The sequence below is a fragment of the Nothoprocta perdicaria genome, unplaced genomic scaffold, assembly GCF_003342845.1.
Source record: "Nothoprocta perdicaria isolate Ctin4 unplaced genomic scaffold, notPer1 scaffold_41, whole genome shotgun sequence".
Lineage (NCBI taxonomy): Eukaryota > Metazoa > Chordata > Aves > Tinamiformes > Tinamidae > Nothoprocta > Nothoprocta perdicaria.
This window is the reverse complement of record NW_020455655.1, coordinates 3486526-3510644: the sequence shown is the minus strand read 5'-3', so window position 1 is coordinate 3510644 and position 24119 is coordinate 3486526. Positions and strand designations below refer to the sequence as shown.

Genomic DNA, 24119 nt, shown 5'->3' with positions numbered 1-24119 from the left:
CCCCTTCCTTTGCCCCTTCCTTTGCCCCTTCCTTTGCCCCTTCCTTTGCCCCTTCCTTTGCCCCTTCCTTTGCCCCTTCCAACATTCACCTTATAGGGTATTGAAAAATATAATTTTGATCAGTGAGGCTTTGAACAATAAGAACAGAAGAAAGAACTCATTATTCAATGCCATGGAAATTTTATTGGAAACCATTGGCCCAGGGTTCTCAAATATGTTTTGTTTGATSATAAATGTGCTTTTCTATGAAGTGCACCTCAAACGGGAGAGTAACTTTGCTCTGTTGCCTGTAGGAAAAMTTCCCAAATGTCACTGAACTGCCTATGAATTTACAGCATGTAAATATTTACCTCTGATATTATTGTTAGTGATGGCTAGAAAACTGTAGGCAATTCAAACCTAATAGAGCAGCTGAGGTGATATGAGTGTAACAAAACTAAGATGTGTTCGGGTGTCCCAACAGTGAATTTCTAACTGTATGAGAGAAATATCTTGAGGGGAAAATCATTTATGGTTATGACTTGTTTACTTGATTGCAGTTATGCTGACTTGTCTGTACACTATTTAAAATTTGGCAGATTCTTCAGAGAACATGCGGGTTCTTCAGCTTCAAGTTCTGAATAAAGCAAGAGAAAGACAACTGGAAGAACTTAATGAAAAGCTAGAAGAGAGTGCACAGCAGATTAGGTATTTGAATCATCAGCTTTCAATGATCACAGGTAAAATGTTTTTATAAAGATCTTCCATTTCTAGAGTTAGTGATATCTAGCAACTTGTTTGTTATGACGTTTGTTTAGTTAGCATTGATCCTATTTATGAGCTTGATTTGTAAACAAAAGTGGACCTAACCCTTTGCCCTCAAAATTATATGAGAGGTAATAAGTTGAAATTAGACTTTTCTGCACACTTACTGTTATTGGCTATTTTTTTTCAGTTGGACAGTAACATTAAAGTATTTTAACATCTGTTAAATATATTGACATAGGGCGCTGGGACTGTTAGACATTTATAGAATTTATTGTCACAATAAGACCCTGATTCAGTAAAATATTAACATCCAGAAAACATGCTGATGTATACGTAGCGTAAATGCTTCTTTAGATTGGAGCCTGACTCAGCTACCTGACTCAACTTTTACTGCATTTGTAAATGCACGTTTCTCAGGACCATTGTTATATTCCAAGATTCATATGTGCTAGATATGAGGCATACAGAAAAATGAGAAGTTTGCCTAAATAGTGCATTAAAAGTATCAAAAGAAGGCAAACAGCAGAAGAAATATGCCTCTCTGATCAAAAGAAAAAAAAGTGTAGTTTAACTGAATAGTTTTCTAGACTGTATATACACACAAGTCCTTCCCAAGTGGCAAAGCTGTCATGGAGATGTCTTGGTCTGTTTTTATTTTATTTTATTTTTTTTGCTACAAGAATAGTCATGAGCCTGGAAAATAAAGACAGACATATAGAATGCAAAAAGAGCACAAAAGATTTTGGGGGACAGGGAGAGGGCAGAAAAAAAAAAAGCTGTTGGGTGTTCCACTGTGTGTTGGTTCTTGGTGCCAACAGAATGGTAGAGTTCTGATGCCGTTGCAGGAGGTGGAGATTGACTTTTTGGGATCTCTTCTCGGCTCGAATAGAGTAGGAATGTGGGCTGGTGGAGYTTGGTTCTGTATGATGGAGTGCTTGAATAATCGTGTTCCATGTAGTTGTTGAATGGATGTTTCTCTCACAATTACTTTGTCCCCTCTAAGATGAGAAGGATGGTTTGGCTGTTAGTCTTCATGAGGCTCAAAAACTCTATCAGAATGGAAAAGACCGGGAAGTGCATCTTGAAGGTCAAGTTAAAGCACTTGAAACCCAAATTCAGACTCTTACTGCCAATGAGGAGCAGGTACTATTATTGTTTTTAAGCTATTAATTGTAGGAGAYGTATATGATTATTTATGGTGCGTTTGTATTAAACATAAATATTACTTGTCTCACATAGAAGAGATTTTTTTTTGTTCTGTTGTCTCATTCATGAATTTCTTTTAATTATCAGAAATTTAATATATAATGGTTGAATAGGATGCTTTGGTGGAAAAATAGCTTGTTGAAATCTATGCAGCATATGAGGATTCTAGCAATTCTTTCCTGATAAACCTATGAACTGACATACTGAATATTGGAGCAAAAGTTAAATGAACATAATTTTAGCTTGCTCCAGTGAATTCGTAGCTTTGGTTTGGAAATATTCTGTAAGTATTCACTTAGTGCCTTGAACCATATCTGTGCCTTTGAAAAACAATCACATTACCTACTAATATAGACGATTGTTTCAAATGCTAGATATTAATGTCAAGAGCCTTCCTAAATAATAACATTTTTTATACATTATATTCTTGGACCAACTTTTTCTTTTAAATGAATCATTTGGACTGCAGCAGGCAGACTCTAATGCAAAGTTATTTTGACCTACTGCATTCCTTAGGCCTCATCAATAAATTTTCTCACTTAGCTTTTTTTCTTTTTTTTCTTTTTCTTTTTTTTTTTTTTTTTCTCTCTGTTCCTCTGCCCTCTCCTCTCCTTTTTGTCTCTTCCTGTCTGACATGCCCCTTGGGATGCTTTATAAGACTTTCACTGTTACTCCTCTGTTTCCATGACTCAAAACAGGATGTTTTTACTTTTTGGTAGATAAATACACAGGAATTCAGATTGTGCTGATTATCTTAACAGTACAGCACAAAACTGTAACCAGTTTTAAGGACCCTTTCTTCCTTTGCTCTTTCCATGTAATAAAAATAAAAAATCTGGAACAGGACACTGAAGAACAGACTATTTGCTGTGGAGCATATTTTATCGTCAGCTGTCAGATGTAAAATGAAAGGCCCTTTCATGTAGGKTTTCTGGAAGTAGAAAAACTTACTGTATTAAACTGCTCTCCTTGCCTTATATTTTTTTCTTGCCATCTCTGAAGGAGTGATAATCTCTTCTGGTTGCTACTTCTAACTTGCTTTTGTTGGCCAGGAGATGATCAAAGTACCTACGTAAACAGAGTGCAATTGCTTGTGGTTTTTTTTTTTTTTTTTTTTTTTTTTTCCCCTTTCTTCCTGTCCTCCTTGTTTCTCAAGCCAGTGACTGCTTATTTTAGGATTGTTTTTAGACAAAAATGCAAGAGAACTGTTCATAAATGCTGTTTTGGTGTGAGTGGATTTGGGAATTTTTTGTTTGTTTGTCTGTGGCAGAATGTACTGAAACAGTGAAGACCCACCAGGGAAATAAAATTCTCAGTTACGTAACTGAATGGATGGAGGTAGTGATAGACCAAATCCATGATTGTACTGATGCTATTAGTTAACATAATGAAGTTAATGCTCCTTTCTTTACAACACGATGCTTTATCGAAGAATTTGCATTTTTGAGATATCTTGGGCTTTTTGAAGGTGTATGGTAAGGTTATATTTAATACTGTTCCTATAGCTATTGAAGCAGTCCAAAGTGGCAGAGGTAGCCATGGAAAGCATGAAGAAGCAGCTGTTAGAACTTCAGCGGTCAGATGCCCTTCAGCGAGCCAGAGAGCAGCACGAGACTGTTATTTCAGCCCTCAAGCAAAAGTATGAAAAGCAAGTATTAGCATTAGAGCAGAAACTTGATACTACAAGCTCTGCACTCCGAGAACAGGTGAGAATGGTTATGGGCACATTCTGTTGCATGTGCTGCAGAGCTACACAACTGTCCTGAACAGTTCACTTCTTGAACTGTAATCAGTAATTTTCCCTTCTAATGGAAAGATATTCATAAGTTTCAATGTTATGGAGCTTATGTGATATGCTCTCATGCAAGTCTTGGACAGTGATATTGTGGAGCTGGCATATAGCAGACAGAGAAGGCTCTGTTTTGCCAAAATAAAGGTATTTAGGAATAAGTCTGCAGGCAAAAAGGACTTGAGAAATGCTCCAATAATTTGTTATAAGACAGATTGTTTAACAAACTGAGTGATCCCCAAGCTTTGATCTCAGAATGATAAAGCACCTGTCYCAGGGAATCCTTAATTTTAGAAGTGGCGGGTTAAAAAGGGGGAAGTGGATTGGGGGAAAGTTAATTTTAAGGTGGTATTTGATAGGGCCAATAGGATTTGTCCTATTATGCAACTTATTATTCTGCTTAACAATTAAGTTGGTTATGCTATTAAATACATTCAAAAGAGGTACTCTGCAAAGTCCTCAGGAGCTCTTCTTTTCRTATGAGAGAAACTAGAATTCACTTTCCTTAAAATTCCTTTCTTGTTCGGAGTATGAATAAAACTAATCTTCTTTCCCAGAAAGAGCTTTGCAGTCACCTAGGAGAGCATGTCAAGCAACTTGAAAAAACACTAGAAGAAAACAAATGTGAAAAAACTGAAATAATAAATCGGCTGACAAAGAGTCTAGAAGAAAGTCAAAAGCAATGTGCAAACCTCTTGCAAACAGGTCAGTGTTTTGCTCATACCTTATCTTTCCTGGCAGACATGACTTAAACTTTTTGAAGTATAGAACAATACATTGCTATTGAAATCGGATCTGTAAGTCTAAATGCATATTACACTGTTTGCTGCCCAGTACTTTAACCAGWTTTAACCAAAGTTCAGTTTAAATAAAAGGTGGTGTAGAAATACAAGAATCCTCAGATTAAAGCTTCTAGTTTAAGAAGTTTGCCTGTGTAAGCTGTAACTTTGATTTCAATAGATAAGTATTTCTGAGCAGGGCTGTACTGTTGCACACTGTTCTGTACTACAGTAAAAGAGTAACTTGGTTTATATATTGCATCCCATATTCAAATTTAAAGAAAAATAATTGTTTTTGTAGTTGGCAGTTAATTCCTCCTTCCTTCCCCAAGAGTTAGTATCAATAGAATTATTGGTACTCCATAAGGCTAGTCCATCAATTGGGGGAGWAGGGGAAGGTGACCTGTTTTCTAAGATAGTCCTGTTCCTCTTGATGTTCTGGCACAGGGACATCATTCTGTTTTTGCTTCTGGTGATATGCAAGGACAGTGAACTCTTGGGATAGCTTGCCACTCACGGCTTTTAGTTTTAAATCYTTAATTCTTCAGACTTTTAATAATAGAAATAAAGCCACAGTAATAGTTCTAAGTTTTAAATGAGGTGTTTCGGGAACTGTAGTAACCTTCACCATAATTTATTTGTATTTTCTAAGAGGGAGCTAAAGGAAACAGAATAATGCCTTCATGAGAATAAGTGTCGCTATTTAATTGAACATTATTGTCACATGTCATGATTTTTCTTGCCTATTTATATTTCTGTCTTTCCCTCTTCCCTGCTCTTTCYATCTTGCAATAGGCTCGATACAGGAGACAAACCAGTTACGGCTTCAATTGCAACAAGCTCAGTCAGCACACATGATAAGCAATAACATGAACAAGGCTTTGCAGGTTAATTCATTTTATTAAATATGTTACCACTCTTATTCTAGAGAGATTTGTTAGGGGTAAGAGGTTGGTAGGTTGAAACTTTTTGCCTGTTGTGGGAAACTYGTTTCTCTTCTGTAAAAGATTATCTGTTCCTTCTTCCCCCGTTATTGCATGTTGAATTTATTTTTTATTTAAAGAAGTATATTGTTTGCAGATGTATCACTTTTGCACTACTAATATCTTACATCAATTTATTCTGTTTATGGAACAAGAAAATGTAAATGTGCATTTGGTGTGTTTAGATATGACCAGGAATCTCGTAAATTAGGCTATGGGAAACAGAAATATGATGTTCTGAGATGCACCTTTTCCCAACAAGAGTGATGGAAAACAGTCCCCACTTAACTTGTAGGTTTCTCTTACATTTGCTGGAGAAATGATAGTGTGAAAAAGATATGTTTTGAAAAAATTAAACAAATGTTGGAATATTTCAATAAATAGAGTCATTGTTGGGAAATAACAGCACTATATTTCTGTTTTCTAAGAATTGTCACTAGGACTGGGTCATTTACTTGGAGTTTCTCTGTTTCTCTGTTATCAGAAATAACTTATTTCTGCTTCTGCCTTTAAGGAAGAATTAATGGAACTGAAGGAAGAAATTATGTTGTATGAATCTGCTGCCAAGCTTGGAGTATTTCTCAATGAGGCAGGTGGAGAGCTGAGTGAGTCTTATGTAGATCTGGGAATTAAACAATTCAACTGGAAAAAGTCAAGATTTTGCAGGTATTGAATGATTCTTAGATAAAGCAAAATCTAAAGCCCTCTATTATACATAGTATCTAATATTTCAGTAAAGGATAATCATATAGGATCAATATGTAATTACTTCAAAATATTTGAAATGATTTAYATTGTCAGGGCATCTGAGAGATATGAAACCAAAGTAATACCATAACTTGGATGCCTAATAGCTGGTTAACAAATATTCAGACTTTATAAGGCCAATATTGCCTTATTTTGGAGGGAAGGAATATTAGAAAAGAAAGTAGATGCATCTTTTTATTATAAGTTGCTCTAAAAATCCAAAACGCTGATAAAGTTTTTCTATTAATTCCTAGTAGAGTTAAGGTAGAAAGCATTGCCCAAGTGCAACCAAGTAATGAGGAAGCTGTCTTAATGCAATCAGCATTACAGGGATGGGAAGCTTGCTCATGTTCCAGAAACTTTGAGCTCTGCCACGCTGTAGCTTATTCCAAATGGGTAAAATCTGGAACATATATTAGAGAGTATAGTAACGTGCTCGAGCACTTAATGGGTCTGTGGACAGCAACTTAATGTCTCAGTATAAGACAACTGTGTCTTCACCCATAGCAATGCATAGACTTCATGTTAATAATATGGATATTTGCATAGGTTCCATTTTGTTGAAATGATTTTGCTTAGCTACTTAATTTTAAAGCTGTGTTTTAATACAACTAATCAAGAGTTGTTTCAAAACACCTCACAAAATAGAAGAGCAAATAACTTCACAGAAGTAGAAAAGTGTTTTTCTTCATTCTATACATGAATTACAACATGACCAATTGAAGCATGCAACTTTTACGTTCATTTCTCTTATGCTTGAAGCACTGTCTTTACGAACAGAATTAGTTGTTCTTTTGCTACACCTACCTTTCAGGTGCCTGTGTCTATGTATGCGTAGGATATTTTTACTTGTTTTTGCATTTTATAAAATGCAATTGGTTGTGTCTTTCCTACTAGTGCAATAAAAAATAGAGACCCGGACAAAGAACTTTCTAAAGATGAAGTTATCGTAGAATTAAAAGCTGAACTGGAACGCTCATTGAGCAGCAATAAAACGAAGAGAAACCAGATTACTCAATTGCAAAATGATCTTCAAGATTGCCAGAAAGCATTAGAAGAATGCAAGCAGCTGCTGAAAGCAGAAAAAGCATCAAAAGCCTTAGAGGTATGTGGGATTTTTTTTTTCTCTCCCCTGTCTGTTATGTTAAAATAAAGAAAGTATTTTTGAAAGTGAAATAGATGTAAGTGAACCAATGTCTAAATTTCCTACAAAAACAAACTGAATTAGTGAACTTAAAGCTGGGTATTTATTGCAGTTAAGTAAATATGTGTTTGATATTAAGATCAATTTTGCTGTTTTGGTGATACTTTTGTTCTGCCTTTTTTTCCGTTTGGAAAGGAAGGAGTGGGGTCACAACTCTCTTCCACTAATGAGTTATCCTCACTTAGTCTCAGAAAGACCTCATAATTTCTGGGAGAAAGCTGATAGTATCATGTACAACTTGTACAAAGTACACTCCCAACTGGATGGTAGCTGCCAATGAGCCTGCAAGCAGGGTTTTACATGTGCTCATAGGAACTTCAAAATCCTATGAATTTTAAGACTTCATCTGGAGTAACAGTGATACTGTTTGTACTGCGATCACTTCCTTCATCCTTTTGTAAAATACTTATTCAGCAATTGTAACTTTTTTTAAAGCATCRATTTCTAAAGTAAGTTTATCTTGAAAGATTTGATTTTAATTTTTTTTGTAGCCTGTGAAAAATCCGAATGATACTTCAGTGGCTAGTTCACCTGTTTCTGATAATCTTAAGGAAGAAGTTCTGAGACTCAGAAAGGCTAATGAAACTTTGATGCAAGAAGTTCAGGTGAGATTGAAAAGCTGTATATACCTATAAATAAAARTAACTGTAAATGTCGGCAATATCTTACTGATTTAAATTTCCTTAAAATCCTTCTATTAATTCACTTTTGTCCAGAACCATATTGTGGCTATTGAAGAACTGAAATCAAATGAGGAAAAACTGAAAAATTCGAATCAAGATCTCTGTTCTCAGATGAGACAAATGGTTCAAGATTTTGATGAGGATAAACAAGAAGCAATTGACAGGTAAGCCTGTGAACACTTCTGTTTGCTAACTTGTATCTTGCTTGTTTGTGTGTGTGTGTATTTTTGTACCAGCTGTCTATAAGGAATGGCAGTATTAAAACTATAGGTTTACTCTAAACAGAAAACAATAAACAATAAAAAAAAGAAAACCCCATTAGTATTTTCCTCTCTTTGCGAATCACAGGTGTGAAAGAATGTATCAGCAACATCATGAGGATACAAAAGCCCAGATGGAGAAAGACCTTACAGAGAAACATGCTGAAGAAAAACAGCAGCTTATTCAAGCTTATGAAGAGACAATATCACAGTTTAAGTAAGGCTTGCTTTTTGTCTCACTGAATGTTTTTAGTACTTTGTCTGCATCGTTCAATGGTAGTTACTCCTTTTAGGAAAAAAAAAAAACAACAAAACACCTTGCTGTTCTCTGAATGTAAAGACTAAATAACTTATAATAAATAATATGTGCTCTGAAGGGCTGATATAGAAGAGCTAAACAGGGAGGTGACTGCAGTGAAGGAATGTTATATATCAGTCTGTGGTGAGAAGGACACCTTGGAAGCTACTTTAAAGCAGAAATTTGAGGAAGAGCAGCAGCTGAAAGAAGACAAGGTAATGATGAAAATACCTATAAATTGTATCATTTCAGACACTTTTWAAGATATATCGAGAAGTGTATTTTTTGCTTTTAAGAAGATTTTTGGAAGCTATGCGKTTATATCAGAAACTTAACACAAGTGAGCTATTTGTTGTTAATTTAACTTGGTTAGGTGGTTTATGGATTAAAATATAAAAGTAACCCCTCCCAATAGCTACTTGTTTTCATAGAAACTGCACGTTTCTGAAATGTATTTATGACCCTTTATAGGGCTGAGTCAGCAATTTGAATTCTTGTATTTGTGAGACTTTTTCAACAAAACACTTGGTGATGGTAGAAGTTGTCATCCCATTATCTTTGGATTACAGTTTTCAATATTATTCAATAATAAATTMTTTGGAAAAGCAAAACAAGTTTTTAAATCAAAGATATCACTGTGAAATGACTTAAGTAGCTCAGCTGCCTTGCTAAGAGAAGTTTGGTAGAGATAAGCAGCTTAAAATATGCTGTAAGTAAAGATCAGTCCAAACTGACTAAATACTATTGCAGAGATGAGCCCGAACTTAGGTTTCTTGTACACTCTTTGTTTGTTTGTTTTTTTCCCCCTCCCCTCTGCATCCTCCTAGCTTAAAAAGCAACTACTAGAAGAGAGGGAAGATGCWCTTCACCACCAGAGGATTGAGCTTGAAGAGAAGTACAATACTTCTATCATAGCAGCAAAGAACCAATGGCTGAAAGAAAAAGAATTTTATATCAAACAGCAGGTTGAAAAGGAAGTTGCATTAGCTAAAATCCACTGGGAGAAGGAAGAGAAGGAGGTGTGGAGCTTACATTGGGGGATTTGGAATTACACTTTTTTTATGATGAAACACTTGTATATTGATACACTTGTAAATTGTTACTTTGTTATTTAAGATAGATAAGGATCTGTATTTGTAGGCATTTCTGAAGTCAAGTAGGTATTACACGCACTGTAGAGATGTCTTACTTCAGCAGGTTATTAACTCTGGTTATGTTTTCAACCTAGTGTCTGAATTTATATACTTTGTATTTTTAATTTGGGAGACATACAGAACTCCTTTGTGTATCTCCCTTGTACTTTACGAAGGGTATAGCCAGAAGGGTAATTGTGGGGAGGAAGGAAGGACCCAGGCTTAAAAGGACCTAGTAAGAAAGGTCTCCAAGTTAAATATTATTTTTCTTCAGAAATGTAGATACTTGATTTGGAATGAAGAAATGCACTGACTTCTGCAAATGGTTTTGCTCCCGTGTCAGGGAGGATTGCTGGTATAAAATCAATTTCCCCAGCATGGATTTTGTTGTTGCTGTTAAATGAAGATGAAGATTGATTTACTTAGACATTGGGGAGACTTGTTTAAAAAAAAAAAAAAATTTTCTTCCATAGAAAAAAGAACAAGTCATTGCAAAAATAGGAAGAGAACAGCAAAGTAGACTGGAAGAAACAAGAAGAATTCTAGTTGAATATAATGACTGCAGCACCCAAACTAATCAAATAACAGTTGTGGATGAAACCTCATCTAAAGACTTAGCAAGGATTGTTGAGGACCAGAAGCKGCAACTCCAGAAGGCACTGAAAGAAAAGACGGCCTCTGAAGAGGCCTTAAAAGAACTTGAAATAGAACTGGAAAATAAATACCGTAAAAATCTTGCCAGCCAGGTAACAAATAATTGTTCTGTCTGCCTGGAGCCTGTAAAACTGACATGTGCAAATGTGCAGAATAGACTTAGATATTTTTTAAAGCACTGTCAACTTAAATACTCCTGAGTAAATTCTACTCATTATTTACTGAATAAGCAGAAGCATAAAAGCTTGTGGTGTTTGTAGCTATTCTTTTTTTCACACTTTGCACACTTGGTGAAGTTCTACAGGAATTCTGAACAGACCTGAGCGAAACTCATGTAGTTAATACCTTTTTCTGTGAAAGAATGGCGTAATATTGTTGGTATTTTATTAGTTGAGAATGAGAAATGCAAGAGCTGCAGGAAGTCTGATATTTTACTTTCTATATACATAATCAATCCACGCTAACTCTTCTTTTTCACTGCTTTGTGTAAGTAGTAGTGAAATTGTTTTCAATTGTGGTGATTAAAGTAGATTCTTTTCCCTGTTTATAGGTAGATGCAGCTTTAACTCAAGCTCGTGCTAGGTGGCTCCAAGAATTAACAGACCTCAAAGAGTATAAAATAAATCTAAAGGCAGAACAGGAAAAATGGGAAAGGGACCATGCAGAGACTGCAGCAAAGCAGGTAGCACAGAATACTTGCATTTCATATGTACTGCTAAACTGTTAAGTATTCTAAGTCTTGCATACAACCTGAGAACATTTATAGATCTAACTGGGGAGTCATTAACGAGGCGTATTTTTATTGTCCTTTGGCACTGAGGTTTTGTTGCATGCAAGATTATGTTTTTTATGAAATAATTTGGAAATAATTTCTAAAATTTTTGCTAATGATCCAATACTGAGAGGGAGAAAACAGAGTGAATCAGTGGGTAATGCAGAACCAAGCAAGTTTATAGTTAAGTAGGTACAAAAGATAAGAGTTAAAAYTAATATGAATTATTGAGTGGAGAGAGTGAGTTTCCATTGAAACTAATGGATTGTTCTGTCCAGGTTGTCAACATCTAAGGAAGGATATGGATATTCTGTGACACCTGAGTGTTGTATTATTCCAAGCAAGTATCCCTTTTTTAAAGGGGGCATAAGTAGTCTTTTGATCAGATTGCTTAATGCTAGTCATGGAATAACAGAATAACTTAGGTTGGAAGGGACATCTGGTGATTGTACCTGCCCCTTCAAATTGGGGCTAAATTGATCATTCAATCAAGCTGATACTTATGCCAGATAAACACTCRTTCTTTGCCAAAAATATTGGCTTTGCACATCGATGAAATGGAAGAGGAGTGATCCTTGAGGATCTCCATAAAAAGCTGCAGTCCTTGCTGGCTGAAAGGATTTTGTGGCCTTGAATGAATGACCCCTTTAAAGTCTTTCTATATTAAGAAGTTAGGTTGCAGGGAGTGAGGGTATGTGTGTGGGAAAGGCTGTGTGTTAATGAACTGTCTTTTATATTTGCCAGTTAGCTCTAGTTCTCTCAGCTGCTGAAGAGAAATGGAAGAAAGAATTTGAGAATGCAGAAAAATCTGGACCAAGGGTGAAAGAACTTGAAGAAAAGGTCCTTTCTCTCAGAAAGGAATTGGAGTTAAAGAAAGAAGAAATCCCTGCCACTATCAAAGCAGAAGTAGCAAAAGCTCGTGCTCAGTGGAACAAAGAAAAGCAAGAAGAAATCCTTCAGATTCAAGAGCAGAATGAAAGAGACTACCGTTCATTTTTAGATGATCATAGAAACAAAATTAAAGAGGTGCTTGCAACAGCGAAGGAAGATCTTGTAAAGCAGAAAAATGACCTATCTATTCAGAAAGAGGCAGAAATAAAGATGTTACTAGACCAAAAGCAGCGAGAATGGGAGGCTCAGCTGACAAAGAGACTCCAGAATGAAATTAATCAGTATGAGGAGAGGACATTGTTTGAGCTGGAGGGTTTGTTAAGAGAAATCCACGAAGAACTAGTCAACTGCACAAATAATGAGCCGTCTTGGAAGGATAAGTGTTTCACCACTCCTTCTGAATCAAAACATCAATATAAAGAGAAACTAAAGGCTTGCTTACAGAAGGCTTACAGAAGCACAGTTTACGTAGTTCTAGCAAAGACTGAGCAAGAATGGAAAGAGGTAATGTTTCTGTAAACTACAACTACCAACCAGAAGAGATTTAGGAAATGATAGTTTGACCCTAAAGTGTTTTTTGATAATTAAAAATACTCATGATCCTGAGAATTAGTCCTACATTTGAGTTCATTAATAGCAGTCTGTTAGARCCATAAAGAGAAGCTAAATCTGCCTCTGACAGGTGAAAAGGGAGATGGTAGGTGTAGCTTTCATTTTCTCAATGCTTAAATTAGAGAAAATCTGGTTAGAAATCACATTAATGACTTGTAGTATTAGAAATAATGTGATCCATCGTCTTCAGTTTGGGAGCCTGTTAAGAGTCTCTTGGGACCTTTTAGATAGGTGAGTCAATAACTAAGGCTGTGATTAGTGGTCAGACCAATCTATGCAGTAAGTGGGGGGTGCAMCCATGAGGGTGATGATGATCGCTTAGTAGCGGTCCAGCACCCCTGTTCCAGCAGTTAGTGCCTCTGTAGTGATGGGAGTGCCAGCCTCTTAGCTGGTTGCCTTAATTGCCATCAAGGTAAGTCAAGTTAAAAGTAAAAACAAATCTAAGGTAAAAGCAAATCTAACCAAAAAGCAGAAAAATGTACTCTAAAATGGATTATGTACAGAACTTTGATGATGGACAGAAAATGATGTTTATTAAGCTTTTGAGTTACGTCCAAATRTTCCCTCACCACATATATCAGATGACAAACTGAAATATTCTGTGTTGTGTGGTAAGGATCTAGATCTATACATGTTTGCATATTGAGTTGCTCATGCCTCTTTGTACTTAACAAGTATTAAGCACTTACCCTTTTAAAACATGTTTGCTGCAGTTTACYATTAGGTTCCTGACAGTCCTTTAAGGAAAGAACTCCCAAAACACAGTTTTGTACCTCRCTCTAAAGAGCATTTATTAAAAACAGCATGTCATTGATATCCATGTGACTTTTTTATTTACTTATTTCTTTATTTAAAAAAAAAATTTTAAGAGGCAAAGTAAAACACAATATTTTCCTAATTGCAACAGAACACAAAATAAATGATAAATAAACATAGCTGGAGCTCTCTGGCTCACAGCCTAGAGATAAAATGGTGAAATAACATTTCATTCAGATTGTGATTTCCATCTATTTCTTTGGAGTCAGTAAAATTACACAAAATCATAAAATCATTGTGAAGAACAGGGCCTAATGATTAGTCTACCCACAAAGCTAATTATCTTGTATCAACCTTTCTGTCTTCATTGGACGTTAATTTTCTGTTCTGTGGTGTTCTTAAGAGTCTTGATTTGAACTGATTCCAATGTTAAGTGGAGATATTTTTGCTGGAATGTGTTTTTACCAAAGTAATTGGTGATTAAAATGAACATGCCAAACAGTAATTCATGGTAGATGGTTTTCATATCTGTGACCTCTGTTGGGCCATAGAATAGGAAGACTTTCCATAGCCTTGTGGGGAGTAATTTAGTGGACTGTAATGTTCCACTGAGGTGATTGCACAGTGACACCTTTTTTTATTTCCGCCGCTTCTGATATAAGTAAAAGASAAAACACTACAAACTTCTGCCAAAATGCAAAAATGCCGATTTTCTGTAGCAGAACCAAAAAAATTACCAAAAAAGACAGATTGAGGGAAGAATTATACTTTTTTTTTTGTTGTTGTTAATGTGCATGCCTAAATAAGGAAAATGATTCTATTCCTCTTCTAGAGGAGTTTAGGACTAAGCAGAATTTTATCCAAAAAGCTTCTTTTGTGTTTCTGTTGTTTTGACAGATTCCTCTTTTGCAATGCTTGTGCTTGCAGTAAGTTTTTGATTATGGGGAGCATCCCATCGGAAATGCCATTGCTACCCAGCATTCAGCAGCTGTGAATTTATCCAAGAATAGGACAGAAAAAGAAATCATCTTATTCTTCTAGAAAAGGCAGAGGGCGGGTAGTGGTGGAAATAATTTCTCATGATGCTATTATACCATTTCCTAGTTGTAGGAAGTATCTGTTCAGAAATTAGTCCTCTAAAAGTTTCTGGTATCATATTGCACAATTAAAAGAGAATCAAATTTTTGCYTAAGTTTGATGTGTCTCTTGCAACAGATATGTATGCGTCTTGGTAAACTCTTGTTAATGTACAACTTCAAATGCAGTTCAAAATTCAGACACGTTGAGGTGTCTRTATGATAGAGTTCTCTGAATATCCTTAGTAACATCTTCTGTTATAGCATAATACAAAAAAAGTAACATTATTTTTCTTGATGGCTTCCTGTCTCTCTACTAGCCATCTTTATGCAGAAATTCGCCAAAGGAGTCAAAAATCTTTCTGCTAGGTATGCCCTTGAATAGTTGAAGTTTACTTTTTATTTATTTATATTTCGGACACTGATTTATTGGTGACCTTAAGGGCTATTGAYACTTTAAAGTTTCAAAAGTAAAACTCTCAGGATAAATGCTATTGCAGTGAATTCTACTAGCTACTGCTTTGGCATGTTGAATAGAGCTTTTCCTCAATTGAATCTGTCATCTACAGTTCTATGTCAGACTTTAAAATTAAGATACATTTATTAAAACTATTTTGGCCACAAAGGATCATTTATTTTTACTCTTTACACTTAATTTACTTATTTAAGTTAATGTTGAACACTCTTTTGCTCTGTATTGAGTTTTCAGAAAGTCTTTTCAATTGCAGAAATATGAGGAACTGCTGACCAAGGTAAATGAAAAAACGTACTGCTGTGTAAAAAGCGATGAAGGAGAAACTGGAGAAATGGCAAGACCTCCTGTATACAGWGTTGGACACCAAGCAGAAAAACAAAGAATGCCAAGACAGCCACCTTTGCAAGAAACTGAAACGGATAAAGGTACTCATTTTGTTTTAATTTAATTGATGATAAAATTAAGCAGTTAAGCTTGTTAATAGTGGTTTTTAATAGCTGATAATTGAATCCAATGCATGCTCACTTAACGAGTGAATATATGGAAGACAGAGGAATATGCAGCTTTTCTGACATTATATTGTCTACATAGCTTGTACTAAATTAGAAGCGTCCAAACTGCATGACAAATAGTGCTGGTCTACTGATCATTGATCCAGTATTAGCCCTTAAGCTTTAATTTAATGGAGATTAGTAGCKTTGTGCTTTTTTAAAGCTCTTCTTGAGGAATTAATGGTATCTGCTGCAGGTTTACTACTGCTAGGTGATTGTGGATAGAGGAATGCTAATGCCTTCAGTATTTGGCAGCTAGTAAGCAAGTCTAGGTTGAATGTGCTGTGCAGGATATTTTCCAAACTGTATCTCAAAAATGGATAATATTAACAAGCGTTTTGAAGATCAGGTATTACTTGTACTTGTGAGTAGACAAGATGAATTCATGTATTCATTTCCTTCATGTAAAACATTGTTGTGTTATACTTCACTGGGCATAGTAGGCATTCAGATTCTTTTAATCTAGAAATTAATTCTAGGAAACCTGAATTACAGGCTGTGTGTGCATGTATTTTTGTTTGTTTCTTTTTATGTTTTTTCCCTCCTCTGCAGCATTGTAGCTCTTTCCAAACCATCGTGCATACTACGGAGGTGGTGTAGTTGGAGGAAAAACTTCATGGGAGGCACAGAAATGGCTCTTGAGCTTTCTGTTTAGTTTGAGTTCTTATGCAACCAAAAAAAGCATAAAGCAACAAAACCCAAGAGAGTCTTTGGCCTTATGCCTACAATGTGGCTTGAATTCCTTCAACGCCAAAACAACAAACCATCTATTAAACACAAAACAATAGAAGCAATGCGGCTCTTCTGTCTCTAGAGCTCCCTGTACTGGCTATAGAGAGTAGCCTTTGCTCTCCTGGAAGTGGCCCAGTCTTTGTAAAGCTCTTAGCTTAGCTGGACTCGGCCACATGTGAGCCGTCTCAGCAGGGAGCCTCTCTCCTGCAGATGATTCCTAAAGCCCCTGTTTGGTTTATTATTATTATTTATTATTTAAAAAAATGCAAATGTGATACCACAGTCTATGCTGAGACCTTTCTTCAGACTCAAAGCATCACAAATATGAGCATATTGAGGCTGAAAGTTCTCAAAGACTTGATAGATACTGCTGTACATTTTGTAACTGAAGTCTGGCCTCTTGTGATTCTTTCATTTGGACTAATWGACTCTGCACTTTCCTAGTGAAAGAAAGAATATCTAAGTGGACCACTGAAAATGGTAGTGTTGGGTTTGATTCTTTTTGGGTGAGGTATAACTTATAATAACTTATATATAATATATATATGTTATATATTATAATAACTTATAATAATTGCTGTTGCAGATGAGAAATGTAAGAAAAGGAACCTTTGGTCTCATGAAGATTTTTGCTCTGAATGCTGCTGCCAAGAGCTTGAAAAAAAGGAGACTCTGTGCCAAGATTTGAAAAGAAAGTTGGAGAAAGCCTGCAAACATCTTCAATTTGCTGTAAGGGAGCACAAAGCCAAGGCAGAGCAAATCCAAGGTTAGGATTGTTACTCACCTAGAGAAAACTTGAAGAGCTCTGCCTTATTGGCTGCATGGAATCTCTTTAATTTCTTATGGCATATAGCTTTCAGTGGATGCAAATACGATGTATGGGAGGTTTTTTGTTTTTTAAAGGCATATAGAAAGAATAATTAACTCTTGGCTATAAGCATTACGTATCACATGTGTGTATTRAGAACAAAATGCAAGAAAAATGAACACACAGCAGATGTTCTTTGTGTACATGTGGATCCCATTGCCAGTGAGGGTTATACACATCTCTCTCTAYATATATGAGTCTGGGAGGTCTTTAGCTGTCTTTTTTGAGACTGTGCTGGTACTGTGCTCCTATTCATCCCACCATAGTAAGGAGTATAAAGAGCAGTGTGGCCCCAAATGCTACTTGGTTACTTTTGGTGCTAGTGTTAATAAGCCATTGTCTGCAGTTTTCTTCTATCTTCCTGCAGTCAGTAATAGATTTAAGCCATATTTGTTCTCTCTCTCTCTCTCTCTCTCTCTTTCCGTCTCTATTTTTTTTTTATATATTAAACTAGGATTTCAAGTAGTTCTTACATCGTTTATTTGGCTTTTAAATCAAGACAATTCTTTTTGTGTTCCTTTGCAACAGATAAGTATAGGGTAAATGACAGAGAAAGGATGGTAGTTCTTGCATCTTTCCTATATGCCACCCATRGTGGATATTAAACACCTTGATTGTTCACTGTAAGTTTGAATGCAAAGCAGGGATCCCTCTGGAGGTGTAGAAATCAGTTTTTTTCTGAAGCTATTTCTGATAGAAAAAAGATAGCAAAAAGTAATCGATTTGAGGTTCCTCTTCTATAAGGTTCTGCTTCTGATTAAGGAGTGATACCTTCTAATATCTAATTTCTAGCAAAGAACCCACAGACCAGGAAGGTTTTAGATCATAGAGTTATRAGTGTTTGTCCTCACATCAGTGTGGCTCTGGGATGGTGGTGTTTTGCTGTGATAGTGCCAGAAGTGTTAGCTAAAGACTATCAATATGAAATTTGTATACTGACATATGCTGGCTAATGGTAAAAGCTGCCTGAGACTTCGTCATCAGCTTAGTTAAATGCAGCATTATCTGACTTGGCATTGCTACTTGTTTTTTATCCTATTCTTGCATCTTGTGCATGTCWTTTTTTCAGAATAATAGATTCTACCTTTATTGCTTTTTGTAACTCGGTGATCTCTGCYCACAGTAGGAACTAAGCTAGCAAGGATAACTCAGTTTTGTACTAACTGCCACTGCAGTACCTGTAACTGCCTCTTAGCTCTCCCTTTATGGGTCTTGTGTTTTGGTTTGTTGCTTAGTGTTGCTCACTGTAAACATGGGGCAGATGGCTGGCTCAGAGAACAGGTGCCAATTGCTGGGTTATACCAAGGGACTGAACTCCTACGTGTCAAAGACTGTGGTTGTGSGGTGTGGAGTTTTTCTTTTTTAAATATGAAAATGCATGGTTGCCCACTGTAATAAATTTTATGCTCTGTGAGGGTCATTAAAAGCTGTATGCTGTAAGGAAACATTCCTGCCAGCTTGCAGACTTGTATAAGCAAGGCCAGGTGGATAAATTAGATCTGCAAAATATTATTTCTCTGAACTTTTTTGTCCAAAACTATGAAGCTTCTAAACTTCCTTGAGCGCTAGTGAAAAACTGAAGAATAATAAGAGGTCTGCTAAYGAAAAGAGAGACCATCACCGAGAAAATCATGGATATAATTGTCAAATGTTAGAAATGAAATGTAAACCACAASTGAGAATCATGGAAGTCCATGRCTTTTTCCAAATTTGGGTTCTCTTGAATTGCTTCACTCTGTATTCCAGGATGGTTTCTTGCTTTTTCTTCCATATATCATCCTAGAAAAGGAAGCAAAACTTCTCTGCCTTTCCTGCGGTGCTGTCCTGCATTTTTCTATATTCTATCCATGAAAACTCTGATTCTTCTAGCAAAGACTCTGCTTATTRAAGGCACATCCCTCCTTGATTGTAGCGACACTTATGTTCACATAAGAATTTCTGTGGCTTGTATACGTTAGTGGTATCTCTAGCAAGCATAGGTGTCCAAAGAGAGCTTGGAACTGAAACCAGTTTATACTACTTTTCTTTCATAAATTAAGGAACCTGCTAATCAATTGAAGATTCATGGCTGTATCCAAGTTTGTCTATCAATTCTTACCTATGTCCTTTTCAAAAATAACATGGGTCTTGAACCTACACTTTAGGAAATGACACAGGGCTCAGATAGTGGCAGTACTGTACGCTAGCTGTGCTTCATGGGCAACAATCCTCAGTATGGGCCCAAGGCCTGAAGCTTTGGGGCCTTTTGTCAGCTCAGTTGATGCTCTGTGCTTGACTCATAGTATTTAAATGATTTTAGAAACATAAAGTACAGTTTGCCATGAAAGTCTGTCCTTTTTCTACAATATCCTAKCTTGTAATCATTATGAAATGCTTTTTCTTTTTCCACTTTCATCTTTTTCCACCCCCAGGAACCTACAGATGAAAACTTACAAACTAATCATTCTCTTCCAACATTTGTCAAAACAACCCTCATTATTCCTTCCTCCTCTGCCCTTTCTGTATGTCCACCTGATACATCTGAAGTTTAACCTCAAATTCAGGCTTTGGTCATCTTGTAATTGCTCGTTATAGCTGTGAGCTGTTGATGCTTTGTAACACTGAACTCCTACACCATAAGTTACTGTATAGGTATAGGTATTGTATATAACTTATGTTGACATCTCTTTGAATTGAGAGAAATACAATTAATTATGATCCATAACTTGTGCTTTTTAATAGAAAATCAGAAGACTTTAGAGGCTCTAATTGCAGAAAACACTGAGATGAAGGCTAAACTAAAAGACCTGAGAACACCACCAAGGTAAGAATAAATTAAGCAATATTTTCATAAGATAAATTGCCTTCCCTGTGCCATATACTGGTGTGTTTTTCAGGTCACTGTCAGAGGGAGTCATCTCAAAACCCTGTACATCCTGTGACAGTGTAAAAGGACTGGAGGAGATGCGTGTTCAGTACATTAAAGCTGTGAGCAAGATTAAGAGTAAGTATTAAAGACTAGGAGAGCAAAATAAGTTGTTAATTCTTCCTCCTTTAACCAAATTGMATGGGAAACTGACAGAAAAGTTGAGAATTACATTTGCTTTACTAGAGTAAATGTTTTAAATGGTCTCTCTTATGCACTGATCTTATTTCTCCAAAATCTGCCTACCCCTTTAGTTTGTCCTGAGGGAAAACCTACTTCTGTACTACTGATTTCTCCTCTGGTGTTWTTGGCCTTGTGGGTTTTAGTCAGCAGCCTTTTGGCAGAGCAGAAGGGACTAAAGTCCAATGCTAGGTCTTATTTGACAGCAGCAGGTCCCCAAGTGCCAGCTGTGCTGCCCTCAAAGAATTCCTGGACCTGCATTTACCAACATTCCTCCGAAATCCTGTGCTTAGCATTGCTATTGGCTAAATGCTGCTGAGCAGCAAGTGACAGCCAATATGAAACATTAAACGAGAACTTAACTGTCTGGCTCRGGTCTTGCACAGCCTTTAGCCAATAGGGAACCTGAGGTACAGGGATTTGGGAGGAATGTTGGCTGGTAAATCTGGACCCTTGCTGCCTTGCTCCAAATCTGCTAGACGGTCCCAGTTCCTTTTTCCATCTAAGGAATCAGCACTGATGGAATGTTTTTGCATAGGTGATATGCTTTGTTATATCCGTGAAAGTAAGGAGAGAGCAGCTGAAATGATTAAAGCAGAGGTTTTAAGAGAACGTCAAGAGACTGCTCGGAAAATGCGCAAATACTATCTGACCTGCCTTCAGCAGCTTCTTACTGATAATGGGAAGCAGGAAGGGTAAGTGCAATTATATTGCTCTGGAAATAAGCATGGCTTTTGAAAGAAGTGCAGTAAACTTSTAGTTTAGTGTTGAGTTTGTTCTTTAGTGGTTCAGCCCATCTTGGAGTGAACCTTATCTAACCTGAAGTCTTGCCGGGCTGCTTTAGGAGTATCTCAGTAGGCTGCTGTGGGATTTCCAGGAAGTTACATGACTGAGATCTGTTGAATAGTCCGATATGTGTTATACCATCTTTCCAGGGTTCTCTGACTCACCCCAGTATTTCTTTCAAGTAAAATGCAGGATAAAACCAAAAAAGTACGGTGGTTTTGCAGCTCTTGTACATTTTAATTTTTGRAAGGAAGACAGTTTGGAAGGTGATCTTTTAAGGCTGAGATAGTAAAATTTATTTGTTCTTTGCTGTAGCGAGTCATCAAGGAGATATTAAATACCTTAAACAAATTCTGCCTTTGTTTTTTGTTTCCCCCGGTCTTGCTAAAAGACTTGCCAAGGTAGTCTGACTTTTCTGAGCTTTAATTGAAGAAGCAGGGCTGTTTTTGGACTGTTAACAAATCTTTCTTTGGAATGTGTGTATGGCAGCTGATCACTTTTTTTTTTTTTGTAAGTGTTTATTTAACAGTCTGTATTAAGAAATGCCTCTAGATGGGCARTGCCTTTGACTCTGCAGTTTTATAGTGATTTGTAGGCTATTCCAAGATAGAATCGTATAAGCCTTATCTATTCTCCTATAGTGCAAATAAAAGTTAAGGGCAGTATTTTGAGCAATGCTATTTGAGAGCAAACAGTAGAAGTCTTTTTTGTAGTATGTAGTTTTTGTCTAAAAGCAGAAGCTAAAGCAAAAAAGCAAAACAAAATTATGCTTTTCTCTATAATTTAGGCCTTTTAATATGATAGCTGATATAATGGCTGATTTAGAAAGTGTTCTGATGTTATAGATGGCTTTAGCTGAAATGATGTAGGGAAAAACTATTTAACCTTAAACTAAACTTTTTTTAATATGTTCTGTGATTCTTGGTAGAGCTGAAAAAAAAATCATGAACGCTGCCAGCAAGCTTGCTACAATGGCTAAAGTCCTTGAAACGCCTGTTCGACACATACCCCAAAGCAAAACTACCCGCTCAGGTATGTTCTTGTTCTCTTCTAAAGGCTTCATGCATATAGTACTGAAAATACAGATGGGCAGTGAAATAATATCCTTTTAAATTTTTTTTCTAAGCCTTTGAGCTGAAAGGTAGACATAAGCTGCTTATTTTAATGATGGTAATTTTGACAGTTCTTTATTAAAAAAAAAAATTTCTTTTTCCTTTTTTTTTTTTTCTTCAACATTAATATCTCCTTCAATTAATCAATTTCTTTCCCTTCTCTCTCAGCTCTACTATTAAATTCTGATCTGCCAACTGGAGTTGACCACTCAAACAGAGATTTGACACTTCAAACTGGGCCAAACCTTATGGAAAGCAAATCATGTGCTGAAAATATTACCCAAAAAGCTAATGATAAAGTTGTACGGAAATGTGTGCCGCATGACTTGAGACAGCACTTTGATACAAGACAGACTGAAACACAGTATGTGCTTCATAAAGGAGGGTCTTTAAGTATCCAGAATGGGAATAATTGTAAGAGCTTACATGACGCCTCAAGAGATGCCCTATCAGAGCTTTATCCAAATGAAGGTGGAAAAAGAGAAAAAWTTGGCCCCGTCCTAAATGCAGACAGAAGATTGTTGTGTGCAGCTAGTGAGAGAGCACATCAAAATACCCCTTCATCTGCTTCTCAGGTGAAGTTGGGAACTGTGCATGCAACCAGCTGCGTGAATGGTCTTGCTGTATCTGGGCCAATTCACTGCATTCTAGAGAGCCAGAACGAAAGAACAGTCTTGAAAGATGATAAATRTAACCAGCCATTTGGAAACCTCAAGACCCCAACTGAAATATCCCAGGATTTTGATGTTCAAGAAACTCCAGAAAGAGATGAAGGAAGCTGCAGTGAATGGAGTTCTGTGAATGGAAGTCTGCACCTGGATAGTGCCAATATGTCTCTATTGTTCTCTGAACAAAAACCTGTTGCTAATGACCAAGCACAGGTAGCTTCCTGTGAAGAGTTTGCTCATATCAAGTCACTTCCCTCTGCAGATGAAAATGTTGGAGGTGCTTCTTGGAGAGAACTTACTAATGACAAGATTCTTGGCGCACAAGACAGCGCAAAAGTTTACTGTAAAGACCATCTGAAAGCAAATGTCGAGCATACTTCATTCCCAAACTTTGACAAATCAAAACCTGCTGTTGCACAACTGAGTGCATCACCAAATTCAAATGCTGGAAAATGCTACAACCAGTACTTGAAAAAAATGATGCGGGATCCCCAATCTTTTCAGGAAGATAGTGGTTTTGATAGCCCCCTWTCTAACTTAAACTGACAACAGAATTCCTCACTTTGGGAATGGGTGGGTGTGGAGTGAAATCATATATTTAAATAAAAGCTTGAGGATGGGGAAAATCTGGTTAATGTTACACATTTTCAGGTTGTTACCTAAAGAAATGCTGTCAAGTTAATATTAATGCAGACTTTTGTTTACCTTTGTCTTGACTTTTGTAGCTGTTTGTGTATTATATGTCTATTAAATAGAATCTATTTTTATAWTTTGTTTAGCTTGCAGTGCAATGTTTATTTATATAAAACAAAGCTACTGTCATTTGTGATAATCTTTTTAAAGTGGTTATGAAAACTCCAAAGCTCAGCACATGCAAGATGTTTTAGAGTTTGTATGAAATAACCGTTTCAATTGACTTTTCCATTTTGAAAGAMCCCCTGCCTTTTAAGTCTCTGTGCATGCCTATAATAAAAGCACAAATAGTTGTGTATTTTTATTAAACTATTATAATCAAACTTCATRTATGTTTTCCCTTGGGTACAGCAAAGAAAAACACTTTATTGTGAAAGAAGATTTAATKTAGGACAACCATGTTTTACAGATGTTCCTTAAATAGCACAAACTATCACTTTGAACTAAAGATGCAGTCATTTCTCTTGGTATTTATTGCGCTTCCTTTTAAAGGCCTGTATTCTGTAGGGACTGAAAGGCACAGGTTGGACTTTTGTCTGGATCTGGGTCAGGCGGGAGG

General features: G+C 36.4%; 1 protein-coding gene across 1 annotated transcript in view; it reads left to right on the top strand.

The window, feature by feature from the left end:
- The window catches only part of CEP152 (centrosomal protein 152), a 27396-nt gene extending 3555 nt beyond the window's left edge, over positions 1–23841 (top strand). Inside the window, exons 6-27 of the mRNA XM_026045775.1 lie at positions 579–719; positions 1751–1890; positions 3459–3659; positions 4300–4447; positions 5317–5408; positions 6019–6170; positions 7149–7356; positions 7947–8060; positions 8172–8302; positions 8487–8615; positions 8776–8911; positions 9524–9715; positions 10303–10575; positions 11034–11165; positions 12000–12650; positions 15319–15490; positions 16935–17114; positions 19938–20019; positions 20093–20199; positions 20840–20996; positions 22016–22119; positions 22368–23841. Coding sequence (XP_025901560.1) covers positions 579–719; positions 1751–1890; positions 3459–3659; positions 4300–4447; positions 5317–5408; positions 6019–6170; positions 7149–7356; positions 7947–8060; positions 8172–8302; positions 8487–8615; positions 8776–8911; positions 9524–9715; positions 10303–10575; positions 11034–11165; positions 12000–12650; positions 15319–15490; positions 16935–17114; positions 19938–20019; positions 20093–20199; positions 20840–20996; positions 22016–22119; positions 22368–23413 — 4688 coding nt within the window. The 3' untranslated portion in view covers positions 23414–23841. The remainder of the gene's footprint in view (positions 1–578; positions 720–1750; positions 1891–3458; positions 3660–4299; positions 4448–5316; positions 5409–6018; positions 6171–7148; positions 7357–7946; positions 8061–8171; positions 8303–8486; positions 8616–8775; positions 8912–9523; positions 9716–10302; positions 10576–11033; positions 11166–11999; positions 12651–15318; positions 15491–16934; positions 17115–19937; positions 20020–20092; positions 20200–20839; positions 20997–22015; positions 22120–22367) is intronic.
- Positions 23842–24119: the final 278 nt, after the last annotated feature.